The sequence below is a fragment of the Rutilus rutilus genome (assembly GCF_951802725.1).
Source record: "Rutilus rutilus genome assembly, chromosome: 13".
In the NCBI taxonomy this organism is placed as follows: Eukaryota; Metazoa; Chordata; class Actinopteri; order Cypriniformes; family Leuciscidae; genus Rutilus; species Rutilus rutilus.
Window position 1 is genome coordinate 24,524,722 of NC_140218.1, and position 23,854 is coordinate 24,548,575.

Genomic DNA, 23,854 nt, shown 5'->3' on the forward strand with positions numbered 1-23,854 from the left:
AATGACAGAATTTGCATGTTTGGTGAACCATTTCTTTAATATAGTGGCCTTAATTATCTTATTAAGGTGAAATATAACATCAAATGATTTTTGTCTTGACTTACCTAGACAATCATCACATATCATTACCTGAAACAAACATGGTAGGTCAGAAACTGGAGGTAAAACCTAATCATAACTGCAACATATTGCTGAGTAGATGCAGATCAGTACTGTTAGCTTTCTGAAGAATCTACTGTGTCATTGATTGTGTAATGATTTTTTAGAATGATGAAGTCATTATTATTTGACCCATTTTTCTATTCCTGGTTCTTGAAGGAAGTTTGAGTGCTTGTTTCCTAAGGGCAAATATGACAACATGTTTAGCTGAGACAGAGGTCAATGTATAGTTAAAGACTAAAACAAATATCCATTAATCTTTTCTCAGAGGAGCATGCATATGCTAGTGCATGCTTATGGTTTTCAATATTTGAGTCATATTGGGTTCATTCTTTTCTGTTTTGCCTCTTTTTATCATTTATTCAAGTCTGTTTCTTTTTTGACAGGATAAAGAGGAAGATATCAAAAAGACAACAGAAGTAGTGATGCCATCCAATAAGTACTCCTCCGCTATAATGGCGGAAAGTGACAAGATGACTGCCACGGTAAGATGGAAGAAGAGTGTTGGGAGAGCAATTAGGATCTGTCATGATTTACCCACACTTTACTCACTTTTCTTCTTCTGGGGAACACAAAAGGAGAAATTTTGAAGAATTTGTGTTGCTCTTCTCTATCCAATTACAATGAATGGTGACTGAAGCTTTCAAAATCACTATAAAAGTATCATCATAACAGTAGTCCATATGACTTGTGCACTTGTTTCATGGCATAATGCAGACAAGTTTATTGCATTTTTCCTTTATGTTGTGCAATCTTAAGGTGCAATTTTTCTGAAATTTTGCAGGTTAAAATGTCTATTGAAATGAAAAGTCACTTTCATAACAAGCTATTTCTGTTGGAAACGTGGAAATCCTTTGCCCTCAAGAAAAAAATCCAGATCACATGTGGTCCTGTTAAAATGACTGGAAATGTGAAAATTCACAACAAATGTTAAATGTTGCCGCACCTTAGTGCCGTTTATTCCAACATAATGCGATAGCTTTGACTGTTATTTGCTGAAAATCCAACATCCACCCTAGTTCCAATGATATCTGCATCACTTAAATTATATCAGCCTTACTTTCACTTCAAAAACCACTCATCTGTTTGACACTTTTTTCACCTAGATTGGATTGGTGTGGGTGTCCCATTCATCTCTGGTGTTTTGGGTTCAAAATGAGTCCAAACGTGCAGTGGAATTTAGGGGATTAGAGAAAGGGGAGAGAGAGGAAAAATGAAAGTATCTGGTTCTGAGAATGGAAGAGATCTGACAAATCTGTTCTATGAGACGTCTTAAATGGTTCTGACCTCCTTTTACTCTGTTGCAGCATGTCAGTGTTCTGAACATCATTAGCCTATTTCTTTTTAACTTAAAGGAATGTTTGGGGTTAAATACAGGTTAAAGCTATTGACACCATTTGTCACAGGCTGTCGGTTACCACAGAAAACAATTTCATCTGGTCTATTAGTTTGTAGTGAACCGACAGAAATGGAAGTCTGTGGTGTGGCGTTGTCACGACACTAGAGCTGCACGATTCTGGAGTAATTTTTATTTTTTTTCAAACAGAGATCACGATTCTCCCGCGAACAGAAAACTATACAAAATAGAATGTAATTTACTATAGGTTCTGACAAAATGTTATTTAAAATGTTTAATGAATCTGAATGAATTTTTTTTTTTTAAAGGGTGTGAATGAATGATTAAATTACTTAAATGACTTTAAGTCATAAAAGAGTCATAAATACTTCACTTGTTTCATTACTGGATGAATCAGCGAACAAATCTCTTGAATGAATGAATGAATGACTCAATGACAAATACATTTTTAACAGTCACTTGCCACCACCTGGTTTTAACAATGTAATGATACAATCATTATTTGAAGTGCCAAGTGATTTACTCTATTTTGATAGTTTACATCCGAATTATAAACTTTTATCCCAGTACTTATGTGATAATATGAATATTTGTAAAAGAAATAACGATACTGTGTGGTTGTAAAGACTGGTTGTGAAGCTGTTTCATACCTATACATGATAACTACTTTCTCTCGGGTCAGTGGTAGCTCCGACGCAGATTTGAATGTTCCGGTATGATTTTATTAAAGGTTTTATAGACAGGCGAATGGTTGTTATTTAGGAATAAGATCGCCTGGTTGTTTGAATGGAGATTTCAATCTTTTAACGATTAATCGTTCAGCTCTACACGACACCAATATATTTTTTCCGGAATTTTCCTAAATGTGAAAATAAAGTGATCCTGGGAACACTCTCCGTTTACAGTGCAGTCTATAAGCCAACAGTTTTTAAGATGCCTCCTCAGTTTGGGTAGTTTTAAAGGATATTCGTTTGCTTTAAAGTTTATTTGGAACAATCATGTAAGGCCAAAATTCTTGAACAAGGAATTATTTTTGTTGCTCCTTCCAAAAGAATGTGGCCACAACAAATCAAAATGTAAAATAAATTATTTATGATAAAATGAACAGACAAAATATTACCAATTAGTCTGGACTTTGTGCTGTTCAAAGAAAACAGTGGAAAAAAAACATATTTCTATAAAAAAAAACCCACATTGGTTACATTGTATTTTTTATAATTCAAGAATTTCCATTTCGCAAAGCAGTGCATCATGACAGACACTGAGTGATTCAATTGTTAAACACCAAATACTTCACATAGTGTGCACATGCTTCAATTAAATGGAGCGCAACAAAAAAGAAGCACAGTATTCTTTGTTAAGGCGAGACACTACAGCTGAATAGGGTAAATCTTTAACTAACAGATATCACCATGAAACTTTTCCAGTTGATTACCTACATTAAGATGAGAAAAAAATGTATTACAAGTTTTCTGTAATTTAATGTTTAAATATGCAAATTAAGCAATATTTAATTAAATATGCGCTAATTTGCATATATAAAAAAACAATGAAATCTGAGTATTGGATAAAGCCAGGTTAAAAAAAATGTTTTCATTGTGTTCACATATTAGATGGGAAAAAAATTACAGAGGGATTTATGGATATCTACTTTTGTTATCCTGTAAATCAGAAAATACTGTCAATAGCCTTAAAAAAATGATTTTCGCCATGTTTTTTGGAATAAAATGTTACATAAATCAGGCTAGGAATAATATATTTACAAATCCCTCTGATAATGTCTTCATAATATAACTAGGTACAAGACTGGAAAGTTTGGTGTATATAGGTGCTACTAAAGTGGAGATTTCGGACTTGGAGTATGAGAGAAAAGTCATTTTGAGAAAACGGGCTTTAAAAATTTATCATCAGCCAATGAGATTGCGCATTCAGCCCTTTTACTTTCACGATTGGTTGCTGATAAAAAGGAAATTACCATATTTGGATCTGACAGCATTGTACAGGAGAGAGAGAGCTTTCCAGCGGTGCATGTGATGACAGGGAGCCGGCAGCGATCGCGGAGCAGCATGCTGATTAAGAACGCCAACTTTTGTTGAATTTATGAGAAATCTACAGACGCAAACAGACAAAGTGTAGTAAAATAAAGACCTGAATGTGTATTTCGGACTTTTTTTCACCACAAGTCTGAAAGAAGACATGTTATTGAAGACAAATATACAAAAATCTCAAAATTGACCTGTAAAAAAAAAACTATGTTTTTGCCTGCCGTGTCTCGCCTTATTCATACTGTACAGAGAGACGTCGACCAGCGTACAATTACAAGACCGACAACTAAAAATCAATGAAATAAACAAAAACAAGTGCTAACCAACGCCAAGAGGAAGTAACGTACTTATCAGAAAAACCCCTACGAAAGGTATTTTGCTGTTGCAGTGTAAATTTTCCTTAATCAAATGTATAATTTTTGACATTTATTTTTGCCATTTTTCCACTTTATTTGGATAGCACAGTATAAAGCCAACAGAAAGCAATGTGGGGTGGTGGGGGTGATTGGAAAGGACCACACTTGGGTAAATGTAGAACAAGAATGTGAACAAGAACTTCATTTATTTTTTTAATTACCATTTATATCCTAGCTTGTATGTTTTACTCCATTTTTGCACATACTGTGTGTACATTGTAGAAATGTACATATTTTATCACCAAAATGACCTTATTAAATGTTTTTTCCTGTGAAAAAAATGTCTTCATGCCTTGAAATAGCTTGAATCTAACAATATAACACCCTTGCTTCATTTAGTATATGCAGAGTCATGAATTTGCAAATTAGTCCCGCCTCCACTCACAGCAACTCAAAGATCCACTCAACTTTACTGTAGTAAACGCTTTTTAGCCTTTTGCTTGACTACGTTATCAAACAGCTAATAATGTGTTGCTAATGTTACACAAAGCATGATTATGTTCGCCGTCAGACAGCTGCCTTCTAAAAACTCTGCATCCTTAGAAACGCTTTGAACAACTCAGAATGTCAGTGGAGAAAGACTTATAGTTCATCATAAGATCATAATATACATCATATACATTCACCCGCTACATTGCTAAATGTACCCGATTTAGTTAATGATATGCTAAAGCCACGTTGACTTGATTGGTTACAAGGTAGTTTGTGACATTAGAGAACATGCAATGATTTTGCACATGGTTTGTCTTAAAGCATATTAAAAACTTGATTTTCACCAGAGTGGGACTTTAATTGATTAAAAAGAGAAATTATCGACAGAAAAATTGATTGTCAAAATCAAGTGATTAAAGGTGAACTATGCAAGTGTTTTTTTTAGCTTAATTTACCTTAACTGAACAGCTTCGGAGTCATTGGAATGGTTTTATGACTTTTTTCAGGTTGAATGGTGGTCTTCTCGCACCCCCCTAGTGCCTGTGAGCAGAAAAACCACCCTTGCAACTTTGGTCCGGCAGGCTGCCGTTGCGTCAGGAAGTATCGCGTGATATCAGGTCTCGCGATGTAACGAATTGCTTTACGGCACTGCACACATACACTAACTAAACATTTATATGCTAGCCTTCTGTGTATCATACATACCTCAGTGGACATGGCTCCGTGCATTCGCCGGCTTCTTTGAAAACAAATGCACATGACCAGAGGGAGAAGATGGGAGGGGGGAGAGTCGCCAACAAGTTTTGACAACAGTGTTGTCAAATATCTATTCTGAAGCTGTAGGGGGAGCTCTATAGAGAAACCCGCGAGCAAAAAGCGAGTGAAATTACCAAAATTGCATAGCGCTGCTTTAATTGTAGCCGTAGTGTTTTGCATTTAAAGGGATAAATGCAATCCATCCATCCATCCATCCAAACTGCCTATCCTCTGTAGGCTCAGCATCTCAGGCCTAATTTTCAGGATTAGTTCATCTAAAAAATAAATTTCTTATATGACAACTTTCGGATAGATTGGCATGGTAATGGATATGGCAATGTTAATGTATTTGCACATTCATGAACACACATTCCTGGCAGAATGATCTGCTACACTGCTGCTGCAGAGCAAGTACAGAGACATGCTACTGTGAGCATGTAAGACATGCTGCTGCTGCATACATAACAAACATAGAATAACCCCTGTAGCAGATCTATATAGGTGGAGCTGGGGAAGGTGGGGTTGACCAGTAGATGGCGGCAGAGGAGCACTTATTGACTTAGCCATTTTCACTCCCATATAGGAAAAAGTAGGAAGTCACAAAGTCTCATGAAAAACAAAAACTGTTCCTTCAAATTGTGACTGAATTACACAGAAAGCAAGTAAAGAGCGCTCCCTTTATAATCACTGAAGCTTTTGGTCAATTGATCAGTATCATCAGAAGAACAATGGTACATTTCATAAGAGTAGAATATAAAAATTTTCCCTATAAAATGTGTTTTGGCCATGGTACTGTTCTTAATAAAAGTAATAATTTAACTCTATAATAATTTATTTTTATTTTTAAATAAAAATAAGCATTTTGCTCCTATAGTGTGTGGTGTGCCATGATGTGACAAAGACAGCACACCACACACAAACAGATTTTCAACCAGAGTCTCGACTGTGAACACAGGAAATCTCGCGAGACCTCATAATAAGCATGGCGGATGATATGCATGAAGAAATTGCGATGATAGTGTTTGGAATGATTTTCACAGAAAATTCACGTGAAAAAAACAATTGTTCCCACCATTACATATAACCTTTTATGCAGAAATATATTCATACTTTATTGTCTTTATTTATTCTTTATTGGATTTATTGTCTCTTTAGAAAAAGTTATTTAATCCCTCTATAGAACCTCACTGAACCCTTAACACTCAGCTTCCTGCAAGTGTGTGTGTGAGAATGACAGTGTCTTCCATCATCTCGCTTTCTGATTGGATATTGTTTTTGTTTCACATGATAATCTCCAGAACGTGCGCACGTTTGTTCTCGGAGTTCCCCCCACACATCAGGATTTCTGATCGTAAATATTAAACGTTGAATATTTAAGATTCGCGATCGGGGCGGCTCCGACGTTCTTTCGAGCAGGTTCGGACACTCTTAACACACCTCACACCAAGGGAAAATCTGATAAGATAATCTGTTGAACCATCAACATTAACGGGACATAGCTAGGATTGTCGGAAGGGGGTAATCGGCCCAAAATCAGCCCGATTATCTTTTGGTGTGTACCCAGCATTAGTCTGGAGCCCTGCTATCCTTTTAAGGCTGAATACTCAGTAGTTTGTGTTGTCATTTTGAGTTTCACTCGTGGATTAATTGAGTAATAACAAGCTTTACTGGCTAAAACAAGTTGTCCCACTGGTTCATGACATGTGGTTCCACTGTTTGCTCATGTTGTGTCTTGTCTGGAATCATTTATGTCTGCTAACAGAGCTGTTATCTGATGAGCCTCTCCGCTGTACCTTTGGCTTTGGGAGAGTGTCTGTTCACATGGTTGGGAAGCATGGCAGAACTCTGGGAAATAACATCGAGTTTCTACACATTGCTTTTCCTCTGTGTGTGTGTGTATGTGTGTGTGTGTGTGTGTGTGTGTGTGTGTGTGTGTGTGTGTGTGTACTATTACATAGTATAAAAGGGGATCTGAGCCACCTGTTTTGATCCGCTGACTTTTTTCAGCCTTTCAAAAGCTTGAGCCGGGGGCCCCTTTAGGCAAGAGCAGTGCAGGGGGTGTCATTAGGAGCCAGCAGAAAGATAAACTGAATGAATGAAGGAGCCCATAAACCCCTTGACCTCTCCAGCCTCTACTTGCCTCCTTAAACAGAATATATGTTTAATTTTATGTAAGTTTACTCTTGTTCATGCTTATGTGATTTTGAGCAGCTATTGCATTCATTTATAGACAGATTTTCTAAGCATCATGCTGATGACGTAACTAAAAATGTATATGCTAGAATTCAATATTAGGATTATCGATCCTACTTTTTTGTCATTGTATTTTTGAAAAATGAACCATATTATAAAATGCACCTAGTTCCCCTAAAAATGAAAATTCTGTCATCATTTACTCAGGTATATGTGGTTTAGGTATTCCCTACATTATGGGGACCTTTTTTGGTCCCCATGAGGAGAACAGCTTATAATGGTAATTATTATATAATAATTAATAATTATTATGTTTTTTGAAAATGTAAAAATGCAGAAAGTTTTCTGTGATGGGTAGGTTTAGGGGATATAACCAGTCCCTCCAGTTTTCCGCGATCGCTGAATACAGCGCAAAATCAACAAAATGTCGAATTTTTTTGCGATCCTGCATAATTCCTAATTTAACCGCAAAATAATCACAAAAATGAAAAAGACCTCACAAAACATTAAATTATAATCACCCAATTGAAATATCTAGTTTAATTAAAGTTTCAATGCATTTTAACGTGGATACAGATGTTGCGGGAAAAGGGGAAACTCCTTTTCCTTGATTTATTGAAGCCTATAATGTAAAACGCATTTTGCAGCTGCACAGCTAGCACAGTGAGTGTCTGGCTCACTCATTGGCTGTGCTGCGGCAACTGCACATCCAATGGCACGGGCACCTCTGATGTGTGCGCCAATGAGCTAGCATCACGCCATTACACGTCAGAGCCCGCCAAGGGGGCGCGGCCTTAGCCTATATTATTCTTTTACTGTCTATGATATTAGTCCCCGAAAAACGCAATTTTAGCAGGTTTAACGACTGAAGCGACAACTTGCCAGGTTACTATAGTGCGGCCGGCTACGCAATACTCGTTCCCTACTCTCAGGGAACTGAGGTTACGATAGTAACCAAGTAGTTCCCTTTCGAACGGTCACTTAGTATTGCGTAGCTATACGCAGTGGGGACGCCATGCAAAACGCCGCACTATAAGTAACTGGTTGCCTTCTGCAGCTCAGGACCCCTCAACTCAGGATTTACACAGTTCTACAGTATAAATTACTATACCTGCTGTTAATATTTAATAGGTCAGGTAGAAAAATTGCCCATAGGTTGTTTTAAAAGTTAATTTGATGAGAATTTGATTAGACCAAAATAAACAAGCTTTATGCATTTTGTTTGTGATTTGTGTCATGTATGACTATTGTGCATCTGACATAATACTATTATTGTAAATGTGATGTCCTAATTATAAAATATAAAAATCGCAAATTTTTTCACAAATTTCTGGAAATTACCACCACAAGTCACCACATTTTGATCGCAAAAATCACACAAAAAAAATCGTGAAATCCTGGAGGGACTGTATAACATACAGTTTGTACCGTATAAAAATCATTATGTCTATGGAAAGTCCCCATAAAACATTGAAACTCAACGTGTGTGTGTTTGTGTTGGCAAAACCTCTGATCTGCTGCAAAGCAGCTGTGGCATTAAAGATGTCGGGCATTCCAGTGGACGGTTCCAGAAATGCGACAGCAAATTGTATTGTTCCCACATTCATGAACACACAATGTTCTGTCTATGTGCTTTAAGAAAACAGTGCTCTCTCCTTTTTTCCCCCCTTTTTTTTATATGTTTAGCAGTTAATCTGCTTTTCCACATACACAATTTACACTTGCTCCTATTCAACACTGTTCATATTAGAGGGTGATAAAGCAAAAAAAAAAAAAATCACATTCATATTTTTCACCTTTTTGACATTTATGTGTTTGCTTTGAAATTGCAAAAATGACACTCTTTTTGTCAGAGGCGCCATAAACGAAATATACTAAAACCTTTTAATGTATCTACTGTAAAATGCCAAGCAGGGACTTCTTTCAGTGATGACAGAAACAAATCAATGTGATGAAACAAACAAATGATTCAGAGATTTTATCATACAGCTGTGCTTGCTAAACAAGCATAAATACTGTTAAACCGTTTTTGTCTTAAATAGAATATCACAATCTTTAGGGAAAATGAATGGGAAAAAAACAATAATATAATTAATCATTGCAATACAGTTCAATAGTTTGGAGTCAGTAAGATTTTTTTTGAAAGAAGTCTCTTATGCTCACCAAGGCTGCATTTGTTTGATTAAAATGAAAGTAAAAATTTGTGGATTTGGATTCCCGCAATGACAAATTTCAATAACGTTTAAGCAGAAATTTTGCAACCGACTAGTCTAACCCCGACCCCCGGAGACAGTCGATTCATTTGTATTAGACTACTTAATCTATGAACAGTCAAATCCCATACTGAATGCCACTAAAAATAGGTAAGGTACATGTGATACATACAAACTTGCATTATGATCATCGTATATTAAACTTGAGTGTTCACTTTATTATAGACATTATAGACATATTTATTCAAATCAACTGAATCAATAGAATGGACCAATGGGTTTAAACCCAATAGCCTAATATAAGCAGATGTCCTCAAATAAAAGTTAGTCTACATAAGTCAGCATGTTAAGATATTGTTGTTCGTTACCACGGCAACCACTTCCATGTCCTAGTTTGAACATGCTTCTTGTGTATGAAAAGTATCTGTACACATGAATGGCGGCAAAACCGCAAGAAGCCTGACGTGTACTGACAACCAGGGCCGTAGCTAGAGGATTTGGGGCCCCCTGAAAGAATATTGATGTGGGCCTCCACCAATATCATATACTGTACAATAGATGAGCATGGAGGCCCACATATAACAGAAGATGGTGATGTTATTGTAAAAAATAACAAAAAGCAAGAAATTGTTAAATAATAATAAAACCAATTTGAAAAAAGTAACAGCAAAATAATGTTTTTTTCCCCCATCAGTCTGTTATAATTCATAAATCAAAAAGTAAACATTTAGAAATTGACAAGAATGCAGTAAAAAAAAACAAAAATCATTTATGATAATTTCCATAATGACCAACGCAATCTACCAAGAGCAGCGCAAATTAGCGTAGGGTTGCAAACCACTACTAACAATTTACTAACAACACAAACGCACCATGGGTTTAAGGAATTAAATAATGGCGCAAATACCAGTAAATTGACGAGCGCAAACCTTAGTTTGAACACTCTCCTCCCATAAATTTTGCATCTGAAAGGGAAACTCCTACAAATGCATATGCAGTAAAGTCAGCCACAAAAATAACTTTTTCAGCGTTCATTTTTCACTGCGTATTTTGAGTAAATCCTGACAGTATTCTTTTAATGCCAAAAGAAGCACAAGCTGTTAGAAAATCTGGCCCCTAGTTGTCCTCTATTAGTAGGTAAAAATGCATATTCTGTCAACTTAAAAGAAAGGGTCAAGAGGTCATGGTTTGGCTGGTGAGTATTGCCCAGACACTGCTGCTAAATGTCATAACTACACCTTTCATTAATAATCATAATTGGTGATGTGTTGGGGTGACAGTGATGTTGTGAAGATGTTTGGACCTGCCCTCCATTAGTATGTATTTTACATTTACATTTATGCATTTGGCAGACGCTTTTATCCAAAGCGACTTGCATTGCATTTCAAGGTACACATTTTACATTCTTATCAGTTCTTGCTTTCCCTGGGAATTCATTCATTTTATGAATAAGAACAGAAAATATTTGTAACATCACACACCCATTCAGCTGTGCCAGGTAACATGGGATGCAGTTCTGTTGATTGTGAGTTGTCTAAATGTTGTGTTTGCGCTCTGTGATCTTTATGAACTCTGTGAAGATTATAAACCACAATTTTTTCAGGCTGCCGTGAATGGCGACACGTCTGTGGGAGAGGGATTGTCAGAGAATGACAGCGGTCTGGAGATTACCAATGAGAACAGCCCACTGACTGCGGCAGAGCCACCTTCACCTTTCTGCCCCAAACAGAACGGAGGCGCAGCCTCACCCGCAGGTACACAGACTCATGTTCTGGGTTCAGCATCTGGGACATTCTGCCAATTACTTCAGAAAGTAACTTAAAACATCATGTCTACAGTAATGCAATTACAATGCAAGTCTATAAGGCAAGACATTTTGGAGGGTTTAATAGCAGATAAGTGAATAAAACATTTTTTAACCCACTTGATTGAATTGTCTCCGATGTATTTTCTGAGAAATTTAAATCTTTTTTTACATGTAAATACCACACATCCTTGCGCGTATCATTTGAAAGTTACCATGTTTAGCGACATTACATCATCTAAATATTCAATATAACTTTAGTAAGCAATTCTATCACACTAGTCTCAAACACGTATGTTGAAGTCTTGTAGCTATACTTTTGGAACAGTGTGTTTTAAAGTTTATCTTGGTGCAGAGCCCTTTTGGCTTGTTTTTACAAAATAATTTTCAATGGTAATCAACAACGTTACAGAGTGTAGACAATTAGCTTGATTATCTCCTCCATTGTCAAATATTATATTACTATTAGAAATGCTAATTGTTATTATTCAGTACATTTGAATAAATTAAATTAAATTATCACTTAGGTGTCTAAAACGTATAACCAGGTGGGCCTAGGATAAAATAATATCCAGTATATAGAAACTAAAGTGTCTAAATTTTCTTATACTTTGTCATGAGCTTTCTTAATCTTTCAGACGAGAGTGTGAACAGCATCAGAAGAAAGAGATCTCGTAAGCGCTCCGACACAGAGGAAGACAGTGCCTGGGATTCCTCCTACAGTGAGGTGAGAATTTACTTAATTTACTTACACATCTGATCTTATCGCACACTGACAGAACGCTTCAATAAGACACACCTATTCCAAAGTCCATTTTACTGCTGTTTCCGGAGACATGGCTGAAATAGGGCAAAAATAGTTGCTCTTCCTAGCGTTATTCTTGCTCATTTGCAGGGTCCACTTTACACACACATTTGCGCCGGATGCCCTTCCTGACACAGCCCTGCACTAGTGCTGGGACACATTCACACTTTCACACACACACACACACACACACACACACACACACACACACACACACACACACACACACACACACACAACAATTTGTCATATCCAATCCACCTTACCTGCATGACTTTGGACTGTGGGTGAAACCGGAGCACCCAGAGGAAACCCACGTTGACAAGAAAGGACTCCTGGCTCAGGAACCGGGGACCTTCTTGCTAAATCAATATATCGTTGAATACTGAGAAGACAAAACACTCAAAATGTCGTGGTATAATCATATTTAAATAGATTCCTCCATTCATTCACCTCTGCTGTGATAGACTACTTATGCATTTATGGTGATAAAAATACCACATGAAACACGAGAACTTACCAATAGGTTGCGTAATTTTAGAGAGCAGGTGCATCATGGAGGCTGTCTGAACAGATGCAGGAAAACACATACATAGAGATTTGGATATCACTTCCATGGAACTTCTGTGGATTATCCACATGAGATTTTCAGAGCAAGACATGCAGAAGAACGCATTGTGCAGCATTCCTGCACATTCCTTTTAAACAAAGAGTCTGCCATACACATGCGCTAACTGCAAACTGTGTGCATGTGTATGCACGTCTATTAATTTGTTGTGATACATATCTGTACCCACAACACATTTCACCCTTTAAGATGTTAAGGGCTATCCAGTCTATACTATAAAGACTCCTTAAAATCAGATACATGATGATAAACAGATACGACTGTATTATATATCACTTCTTATCTTTTGTTTTGTTTTGTGCTTATCTGCGATTTTCCTCTATACTGATAAAGCTTGTGCATCCAGTGCAAAGAGAAAACAAAGCAAAACATTGAAGATATAGGTCAGATTATGGGAATTGATATAGTTTACAAACTGAGCAGGTGTTGTTGTGTGCATAACCTTGCCTTACCAACCTATTATCAAAATGATCAAATACAGTGTATGGAATTATATTGTGTCTAAAGTATTGATACATGCTAGTACAATATTTACGTCTCATCCGTCCTTCGGATGAGACGTAAAACCGAGGTCCTGACTCTCTGTGGTCATTAAAAATCCCAGGATGTCTTTCGAAAGAGTAGGGGTGTAACCCCGGCATCCTGGCCAAATTTGCCCAGTGGCCTCTGTCCATCATGGCCTCCTAATCATCCCCATATACTGATTGGCTTCATCACTCTGTCTCCTCTCCACCAGTAAGCTGGTGTGTGGTGGGCGTTCTGGCGCAATATGGCTGCCGTCGCATCATCCAAGTGGATGCTGCACATTGGTGGTGGTTGAGGAGATTGCCCCTTCTATGTAAAGCGCTTTGAGTGCCGAGAAAAGCGCTATATAAATGTAATGAATTATTATTATTATTATTATTATTATTATTAATTATTATTAATATTTGAATGCAACTTTTGTCTTCTCCCATCCTGTAAATACTTGACTATTCCTGTCTATAAAAGTGTAAATAAGCAGCAAACAAAATATACATTTAGAGAGAATTAAAGTAAATAATCATTATAAATAATCATATTAATTTAGTTTCAGCGATGTAATATTATAATCTGACATTAGCCACCCTGCACTCTAGATTTTAGTGGCCATTGAAAAACCCATAAAAGTTGACCGCTAATCATTATTTCTATAAAATTTATATAAAATGTACCTATAAATATGGTACAGTACTAGGACTTATGGATCAGCTTATTGTTACGGGATTATGGTTTCAGGAAAAGGCTGACATTGGGTCTGGTTGTGAAACGGGTCTGCGGCAAAGGCCTCGCCCCAGGACTATTTTCCAGGCAGGACTGACAGCTCACAGTAAACCCTGCAACAGAGAGAGGGGACATAGTAAACAGGATCACAGCAGCATGGTAATGCTCACATTCACACACACAAAGCTGCTTTATGCTTTAAGTGAAGTTTTGTCTGTCAGACACTGAAATCCAGGCTGACGAACAGAGATCACCCTCACGACAGATTAAAGCTTTCATGCCACTGTCAGCTCCTCACTTTTAACTCAACACCTTTAAGTTGAGCTGTCTATCACTTTGTAATTATGCTCTCACACATTTGAAGTTGCCTGTACCCAGCCAATCAAAACAGTGGTCAGTGGTCATGTTTTGTCTGTGTTGTGTCTGTGTGCAAAGACAGAAAAAGTGCAGTAAAATGACATTAATTAAATCTCAGACCGATTAATTAGCTGTTGTTACTCCACCACCTACACGAACGACTGAATCAGCAGGGTTTGAACGATGGATGTGCCACAGTTACTACAGTTATTTAAAACAGTCATCTCCAACAATGTATGGTACTATGATAGTTAAGCAGGGAGTTATGATATTGGTATTGTACAGGAAACACTCATCTGGTAGACCATCTTGGTCAAGGTTCCTGCTGGCAAAAACAAGTCATGACCAGAAACTAGCTACCATGTTCCAGAATACGGCTATCCTAAGTGATTATTCCAGATTAAATTCAACTTAAGCTGTGTTGACATCACTGTGGCATGCCGTCAGTCACCACAGAAAATCATTTCGAACTGCCTCACAATTTGTAAAAACACACACAAAAACGTGTTGACAGAAATGTTATTGCACTAGAAGTCTGTGAGGGCAGCAGGTTGTACATTTGCCCCTTATTTTCTATTGTACCTATCATTTCAATATTTTTTATTGTTATTATTTTTTTGTTTTGATTTTGTTTTGCTTTGACTAAAGGTTGAAATTGTGTGTGTCCGTAGGTTTCTAGTGTTCCTGAGGGTCCCATACTGGAGCTCATGGAACAGGACTCTAAAGACTCGGCACAGAGCAGTGCCACATCCACCTCGACTACTGACACAGCCAGACAACCTGAGTACAAGGTACCAGGATATCACACACACACACACACAAATTCACAATCCACCTATCCTGTCATGTCCCGTTCCTCTTTATGTTAATGCACAAACAATCCACAAGTACCAATATTTGTCCACCTGCCTTCAACATGTAACAGTAGCCTCACAGAACGGCTCCGTTTGAATGTGAAGATAACAGCCTTTGTGCTTGTGGTGTATCCTCTCCTTTGCGTGTCACTAAGCCAGGCAGCTGCGCGTTTAGAGAGCACTGATGACCAAGACAAAGAGACCGTGAAGATCTTGAATGGGGGTTTTGTGGGTTATAGCATCTTCTAAGTCATTGTTGAGCACAGACTCATAAATACTCACTGACACTCGCACAGGTGAGGAAACAACAGCGCTGTTGAAATGGTCCTGACTGATTGAGAGTCGTGCTCAGACAAGCTCAGTGTCAGAGGTTTTGCTTGTGTCTCAGCCCATGCTCAATCCAGCTCTCTGATTGCAACAGAGCATTTGATTGTCCTTCTTTGTGTAACTGGATCAAAGAAATCTGTGCAGTGAGAAGGTTAATTGTCCATCTTATTTAAAAGGATAATTCTCCAAGAAATTATAATCTACTAGTCGAAGCCTGCATGATTTTTCTTTTATCTGTGGAACACAAAAGCAGGCTGGATGGGAACAAAACAGACCAAAAAACAACATAAAACTAGGACATACTAAAGAAGTCAAATATTCAGATTTAAAAATGTAAAATAAATTTAAATTGACATTAAAGCCATTATTCACTGAAATCTGTGTCTGTGTACTTTTCAAATCTAATGCAGGTTTCAGTGAGTGTGAAAATGTTAATTTATGGTCAACTATGTCTAATTTTCGCATATTTCCTCCTCAGGATAATAAAGGCTTTGGTATTGGAGAGTTAGTCTGGGGCAAGATAAAGGGCTTTTCTTGGTGGCCCGGGATGGTGGTGCCCTGGAGAGCAACAGGGAAGAGGCAGGCGTCCCACGGCATGCGCTGGCTGCAGTGGTTTGGAGATGGAAAATTCTCAGAGGTAACAAACAAAATGAAGGGTTTCAGAATACCACAACTTCAGTAGTTGATACTAATAGCAGTGAAATTTCAATCTCAATTTCAATAGCACAGCAAAAAATGATATTAAACATACTTTTTTATTTTAAATGTTAAATATTGATGTAAATATTATCAGTATTAAAAAAATGGTATAAACTTTGCTTCAAGTTTTTCCAAGCAATTATTCAAGTAAACAGTCAGTAACAAAATCAAGAACAAAGAAACAAATAAAAAGCAATAGAAAGAGCTTTCAAGTAACTAACATCAATATCAATTCAAGTAAACATTCAGAAAAAAATGATCTAAATAAAAATAAAAAATACTTATCATGGTTAAACATAATAACTTGTTTACAGCATCTTCTACAAATTTCAAAGAAAACAAACACCTGTTTTTCCAGGAGATTGCCATAATTTTCACTGCCACTGGCTCGATCTTGCTTAAATAAAGTACTGCTGACCGTGGTGACATCACTTGAATGCCATATTGAATTGGTAATACTGATACTGTAGGAAAACTGGTATTGTGAGATTGTTTTATTGGCGTTTTGATATGATTCTGAAGTACTGGTACCTCTGATATCACTAGTTTGAACGTCTCTGCAATTACGTGAATTATGAAACAAAACATTTGGCAGAATCAAATTGAATGTCATGGAGTGTGTGAAATGTAATGCATTCAATGCTAGTTAATTTAATGTAATAAATTCATTAATTAAATGCTCTGAAAAATGTGTTACATTATTAAACATCGAAGACTGTGTGTGTGTGTATATATATATATATATATATATATATATATATATTAGTGCTGTCAATTTATGACATTTTTTTACTGCATTTTTTTACTAAAAAAATATATAAAATGCAATTATATATAAAAGTTTTTTATATATTTTTATATACAGTTGTACATTTAATCTCCAAATCAGTGTAGAAATAGCATAAAGATAGTAGCCTATATTTTAAATATTTCTTTAATGGAATCTTTTTATGAAAGAAGGCATCGCTGAAACCAATACTGCTACTGATGTCTCTATGAAATAGATTTTTTCTCAATTTTAATTAATTATTTATACCATTAATTATAGGCATTCTGCATTACAGTATAATTGAAAGCTATCAATTTTAACATTTATTAGGCTTTAAAAAATATTACAACTTTTAATTTAAGTGAACTTAAAACAATCCTCACATAAACCCATTATATAAAATGTCATATTTACCTGTGCCCTTCAATATATTAGGGCATTTTCAGGTAGGTCTAACAGATAATAACAGAAATTTAATAAAATTATCAAACACTTCACAGTCTTCACTGCATAAGTTATAAATTCAATATAGATTAATCCTTATTAAAGCTACAAATGTTATTCAGTCAAGAGCAGTGTGCGATTTTCTCTTTTTCTTTTGTTCTTTTGTTCTTTTATTATTCTAATGACAGACAGCAACAGATTTATTAGGCCGCTGTCACTTTAAGACCTGCCGCACATGACATGGATTAACTGATACGCATTAAATTCTCTCAAAACTCTTTACATTAATTTAAGACTTAATTTAACTCATTTCACACTGTGTTTGCAAGGATATTTGACAAAACTACATTTTGGTATAATTTTGTGTGATTTTGTCCATTCAAGTGCTGTCTGAAGCGGCTTTCTGTGAGCACAAGTTGTGTTTCACAGAAACACAGGTGCCAGTACTGCACTGCATTCTCTTTTGTGCCTTATCATGCTTAAATGGCTTGAATGGTTTTAAAGTATTTGCATGGATAAAATCGTGAACATATATTGTAACGCTAGCCAAAGGATGACGGGAAAAAAGCTGGTGCTGCCTTAATTGGGTTAAACTGAAAAGATTAATCACATGCGTTAATGCGTTTTACAGCACTAATATATATAGGGCCCTATCTTGCACCCAGCGCAGTTGACTTTGTACACCGACGCATGTATCATTCCTATTTTGCACCCGCGCACAGCGGACTTTTCCCTCCACAGACGCACGTTGGTAAATTAGGGAATGAACTTGCTCTCCCGGGGGGCGGTTCAGCGAAAAGAGGAGGCGTGTTCCGGCGCAAACGTTCCCTGGTGCTATTTTGCAGGTTTAGAAAACAATTCCGCCACTGACCAGGAAAAACCTAGTCTAAAGTCAGTGGTGCTATTATTGTGCATGTTATTCATATGCTATTTTAAGGGCGCATGCTTGGCCATAATGTAGCGTGTGCACAATGTGCATAAACTTTGATTCTCTCATCTACACAGAAGCAGCAGTTTTCTTTTTTGCAAATCATAGGCTACATTATTACAAGGAAAAATATTAACACACGAGAGAAATCATTGTTGTGTCCATGAAGATGTGAAAAAATAGGCATAAATCTAGCTTACACATTTACCCAAATTATTATACGCCTGTTTAACCGAAGCTAATTTGGGTGGGTTTCTCCCTCCCCATAAAATGTCACTTGTCTGTCTTTTACGGCCCTGATGAGAACGTCGGTCTCCTCGGCTTTGAACCGCTCCTGTCGTGCGCCTGGCCAATCCACCGTTATAATAGCAATCCGCCAAGGAACAAGCGCGCCTGCTCTTAAAGGGAATGTGAGATTTCGCTCTGATTGGTTTATTTCACGTTATGCCCAAACCACACCTATGAATAATGAAGCTACTTCAAACCAAACCATTTTAGATTTGCGTCGGGTGCAAGAGTCATTTATCCCGCTGGTATAATAGCAACAGCACCCAAGATCCGCCCACAAAGTTACTTGCGTTTTGCGTTTGATACTTGCGTGTCAGATCGTTAAAATAGGGCCCATAGTGTATTACATACACAATTAAATTATTAACTTAACATGCACACAAACAAATGCTTGCCCTGAGCCCTGGTTACTTTCTGACCCTGGTGTCATGTGTATTTTGCAGGTGTCTGCTGACAAACTCGATTCCATCACAGCCTTCCCGAAGTTTTTCAACCAGTCATCCTACACTAAACTGGCTTCCTACCGTAGAGCAATCTTCCAGTCCCTGGAGGTGAGAGCAGAGAGCAGTCTGTGTTCATTGTTTTATAGCACTATTTTCTCCTATGGGGCAATTAGCTGCAACATCTGTATGTGTTTACGTGTGAGATAAATAGGAGACTGGGAAAACACTCATCTGGAAAGTCTGGAATTCCCCAGATCTTCCTTAATTATCTCTCTGTGAATCGTACCTCCTAACAAACTTAACAGAAGCATCCAAGCCCAGACATGCACCAGATCGACAGGACTGGCTACACTTTACTTTCTCTCTCTCTCTCTCTCTCTCTGTTTTTGTACCCCACTCTTTTGCAGTCTCCATACAGCATGATTAATATCTGCAATTTGTCTCTATTTCTACTGAGAGGATAGTCTTTCTGAATACATGTTATTTTAGACACAGTACACATAGTTGGTTTTATTCCACCTGAGACATTTGTTTCCAGGATGGTTTCTGTTTTCTTACAGTTAATCTGACATACTGCTTTCCCACTATCTGCGTGTCCTCAGGTGGCTAGTATACGGGCAGAGAAGACTTTTCCTCCGAGTGAGTCAGACAGTCTTGAAGAACAGATAAAACCTATGCTTGACTGGGCTCATGGTGGCTTTATGCCCAAAGGCCAGGAGGGCCTGAAACCCAGAGAGAACGCAGGTGAGTACACGTCGTCATCGTGAAAGCATCTCAGATCTCACACTCAATCCATGCAGTTGTAAAAAAATACTTGAGTAAAAGGTCTTAACTTGGGGTCAAATAAGATGCAGACAAAGGCTTATGACTATAGGTGGTATATTTAGTGACCACAATTTAAAATGCATTAATATTATTGAATGACATTACAAAATATTATTCCATGTGATTTTAATGAAATAATGTGTAAGCACCATGGCTACAATTTTGATTCCCCATATAATTCTGGCTGTTACCAATAAGTCAATAAATATTTTTGTTATGGCCTCTAACGGATAAATTGCAAATATTAAAATACTAAAATGCTGTTTTACTGAAAGCAACTTGCACTGGCATATCTTAAAAAACATATGTTTGTCTCAAGATGCACACCAGTAATGTTTTTTTCTAAGGCACATTTGAACTAACTAATCCTGGCTTAATCTAAGCCCTGTTTGTGAAACCAGACCATAGTCGACTAGAACTTGACTAAACAAAAACAGGACAAGATTGACTAAATATGATGGAAACTAAAAAGTATATTTTACACTGGACTAAGACTAAATGTAAAAATAGCTGACAAAATTAATTCAGTAAAAATATTCCCTTTATAGCAACTAAATACACAAACTATTTCAATGTATACTATATGTACTACTATATGTACTACTAAATTCAAACTATATAACAAAATATTAAAATAAATGGGTAACTTGAACCACCACGAGACATGAAAAGACAAACTCTTAAAACCGCACTTAAAACCGTTACAGCAGTTTCTACAGAAAGCCCTACAGACTGAGCAGTTTCTACTGGCAGAATCTCAAGCATTGCCATCTTGTCAAGTCATAGAAAATGTTAGCAACAGGAAAGTAATGTAACTTGTTGGTCAAGTTTTTCTCAAAGCTGTTATTACAAGGGAATGTTATGAATTCATTTGTAGTCTCACACTGTAGTTGAGTTCCAAGACGGCGACTTAACGAACAATCCCTTTTTTTTTTTGTTACCCCACACACATAGCAGAATATATCTGCAAAATCAAAAATGGATATTCATTTTGAGATTTGCTAAAGAAAAAAATAATAAGTGTCCAGAAATGCTTACAAGGTCTTGAGGACAAAACGACTTGATTATTTGAATTAGTTATATTATATGATTATATATTAACTGCTTTAAAAAGACTAATCAATTAATATAGTTATCATTTCTATATTTCTGTATTTATTTTTTTCACATTTTCGGCCCTGATTCTGTGGAAAACGTGTTAAATAGAGCTGAGACGTCTACTTTTATTGGCAGTTGAAAGCGTAATTAAATTATGAAAGCAAAATTATTAAACAAATACAACGAAATGTGTGGAACTTTGTGAACAAAGGGTGTTCAAATTTTGTGTAAATCTGTGGCTGTAAAGTATTTGTGGTATTGCTTAAAAATCAAGTTGCAGGGCCCTCAGGCATCAGGGCTCAGTCAGGTAATAGCAGGTTACACTCTCACACTTACCAGCTTAGTGTGTCAGATCATAGACCTCTGTTCCGGATTCATTAGAGCTTGTTCATCATATTTAAATCTCCGATACCTTAGGTTTTCAGGAGAGCAACTTTGGTTTCAGAGGGTTTCAGTGTTTTCAGAATTGAAGCTGTCAACTTTTTGAAGTACTTTATTTATCTTTCCCTTTCATCTGGGAAAAACTGTGAGTAATAGATCAGTTCAGTGAGTTTCCCAGGCATTTCTTTCCTGCTGACATCACATTAACCAAAAGCAACATTCACAACATTCACAGTCCCTGTCAGAGACCCACAACATAAGTTGAGCTGGTGCACTGGTGCAGTCATTTGTTTGCAAGGTTTAGTGTGTCTGGTCTCCTCTCATTTAAACATGTGTATCAGGTCCTTTAATATCTTTCTTAAACCTTCTGTTTAAAACATATCTAACATATCAATAATTTTTTGAATTTGTACCATTGTGTTTTCATATAGTTGATACTGGGCCGTAAAACCTGAGGGTACTTGAATTTGAGTTTACAGATGTATTTGAGCTGTCAACTTTTTGAAGTACATTATTTATCTTTCCCTTTCATCTGGGAAAAACTGTGAGTAATAGATCAGTTCAGTGAGTTTCCCAGGCATTTCTTTCCTGCTGACATCACATTAACCAAAAGCAACATTCACAACATTCACAGTCCCTGTCAGAGACCCACAACATAAGTTGAGCTAGTGCACTGGTGCAGTCATTTGTTTGCAAGGTTTAGTGTGTCTGGTCTCCTCTCATTTAAACATGTGTATCAGGTCCTTTAATATCTTTCTTAAACCTTCTGTTTAAAACATATCTAACATATCAATCATTTTTTGAATTTGTACCATTGTGTTTTCATATAGTTGATACTGGGCTGTAAAACCTGAGGGTACTTGAATTTGAGTTTACAGATGTATTTGAGTTTAGAACCAAGACACTGAATATGTTTTTTTAAACCACTGCAGAGATGAGCAAGCAGAAGTCTCTTGTACTGTGGTCTTAACAGTGGGATCAGAAAGAGAAAATAGCCTATCTAATTACTTTACGATTTGTAGACTGCTGGCTTTTTCCCACAGCGATTACAGATGTGGAACAGAAGAGTCTAACAGCTTTCTGTCTGCATGTTAATGGCTGTATTTCTCTTGGTAAATTTCTCAATGTTTTTGTCTAAATTGTCATAAAGTAATTCAATTAACCTGTCTGGACACAATAACTGATTAATGATTTATGATAATTAATAAATGTTTTTAATATTTTATACAGTATTTAAATCAGCACAAATAATTAAATAATCTATAGTTTGCACTAATTTAAATAATATATATTATTTATTATATTAATATAATATATTTTGATGTTGTTGTTTTTTGTTTGTTTTTTGGGGGCATTTTTTTAAAAGTCATTGTTACCAAAAAATTCTTTATTTATTTTATGAATAAATGCTGTAGTGATGTGGTCATTCTTGATAATTACTAACTAGCTGTTAAAGTAGTTCTCACAGTATGAATGCAAGTTGCTTCATTATCTAAGTGCCTGATCTATGAAATATAAATGTAGTTACACACAGTATTCACAATGTGTGAGCATGTTTGATTGTAACAGTAAGTAATATTAGTGCACTTGTGTCTCTTCCAGCTGAGTATTGTGTTTTTCCCGTGGCCTCAGAGAGCTCAGTGCTGCAGGACTCCAGCCCTCCGGAGTTCCCCCCCTCTGCTAAAAAAGCTCGACTCAGCCTCTGTAAGGCCAAGCCTGGCACTGAGGACGTCTACAGTAGAGGTTAGAGCTTACACTAAGGATATTATTCATGTTCATGGGTGACAACCGATTGTTGCACTCCAAATGGGATGTTCATTTGGACATCAAAATGTTTTTTTCAAAATGTATCTTTTTTCCCCATTGAAATTCTGAACAATTGATTCAGGCATATAAATAATTAAAATATAGTATTGTGTTTTGTGTGCATAGTTTTTGTACTTTTATATTTTATACTTTTGCGCAATTTAGTAGCATTGGACTTGATGTGAACAAGACATCATTGAGCTTTAACTCTTATAATGTGTTTGAATTTCCAACTTGTTGCTCATGACTGCCATTTCATCTGCTTTTCAGAACAAATGGTCCATGAAGTTTTGAAGAATCACAGAAGTATTGAAGGTGTGTAGAGTTGCAACCTGTTACAAGCCCTGCATTCACCCATTAAAACGAATAAGGATCCATTAAAAAAAGAAGTTTTTTTCTTCTAAAAAAGCCAGGTCTAGAGATGCATTTTTTTAAGTTGAACCACATTTAACTTTTTACAACGCCGTATCATGTTCAAGGCACTGCAGAAGTGCATGTTTACACAGAAACAATGGAAAAGAAGCGCAGTGAAATGCAAAAACATGTTCTGTGTGAATGGCCCCTAACAGCATTGGAGCCATGGCC

General features: G+C 36.7%; 1 protein-coding gene across 4 annotated transcripts in view; it reads left to right on the forward strand.

Moving 5' to 3' along the window:
• dnmt3bb.1 (DNA (cytosine-5-)-methyltransferase 3 beta, duplicate b.1) overlaps positions 1-23,854 on the forward strand; it is a 51,963-nt gene that overhangs the window by 12,274 nt on the left and 15,835 nt on the right. For 2 of the 4 annotated variants that reach the window (XM_084429278.1, XM_084429280.1), the window contains exons 2-11: positions 546-644; positions 11,175-11,325; positions 12,014-12,102; positions 14,066-14,209; positions 15,079-15,198; positions 16,067-16,225; positions 19,160-19,267; positions 19,762-19,903; positions 23,066-23,206; positions 23,540-23,584. In XM_084429278.1, coding sequence (XP_084285404.1) covers positions 585-644; positions 11,175-11,325; positions 12,014-12,102; positions 14,066-14,209; positions 15,079-15,198; positions 16,067-16,225; positions 19,160-19,267; positions 19,762-19,903; positions 23,066-23,206; positions 23,540-23,584 — 1,159 coding nt within the window. In that variant the 5' untranslated portion in view covers positions 546-584. The remainder of the gene's footprint in view (positions 1-545; positions 645-11,174; positions 11,326-12,013; positions 12,103-14,065; positions 14,210-15,078; positions 15,199-16,066; positions 16,226-19,159; positions 19,268-19,761; positions 19,904-23,065; positions 23,207-23,539; positions 23,585-23,854) is intronic. The other 2 variants (XM_084429279.1, XM_084429281.1) reach the window with 1 other exon arrangement.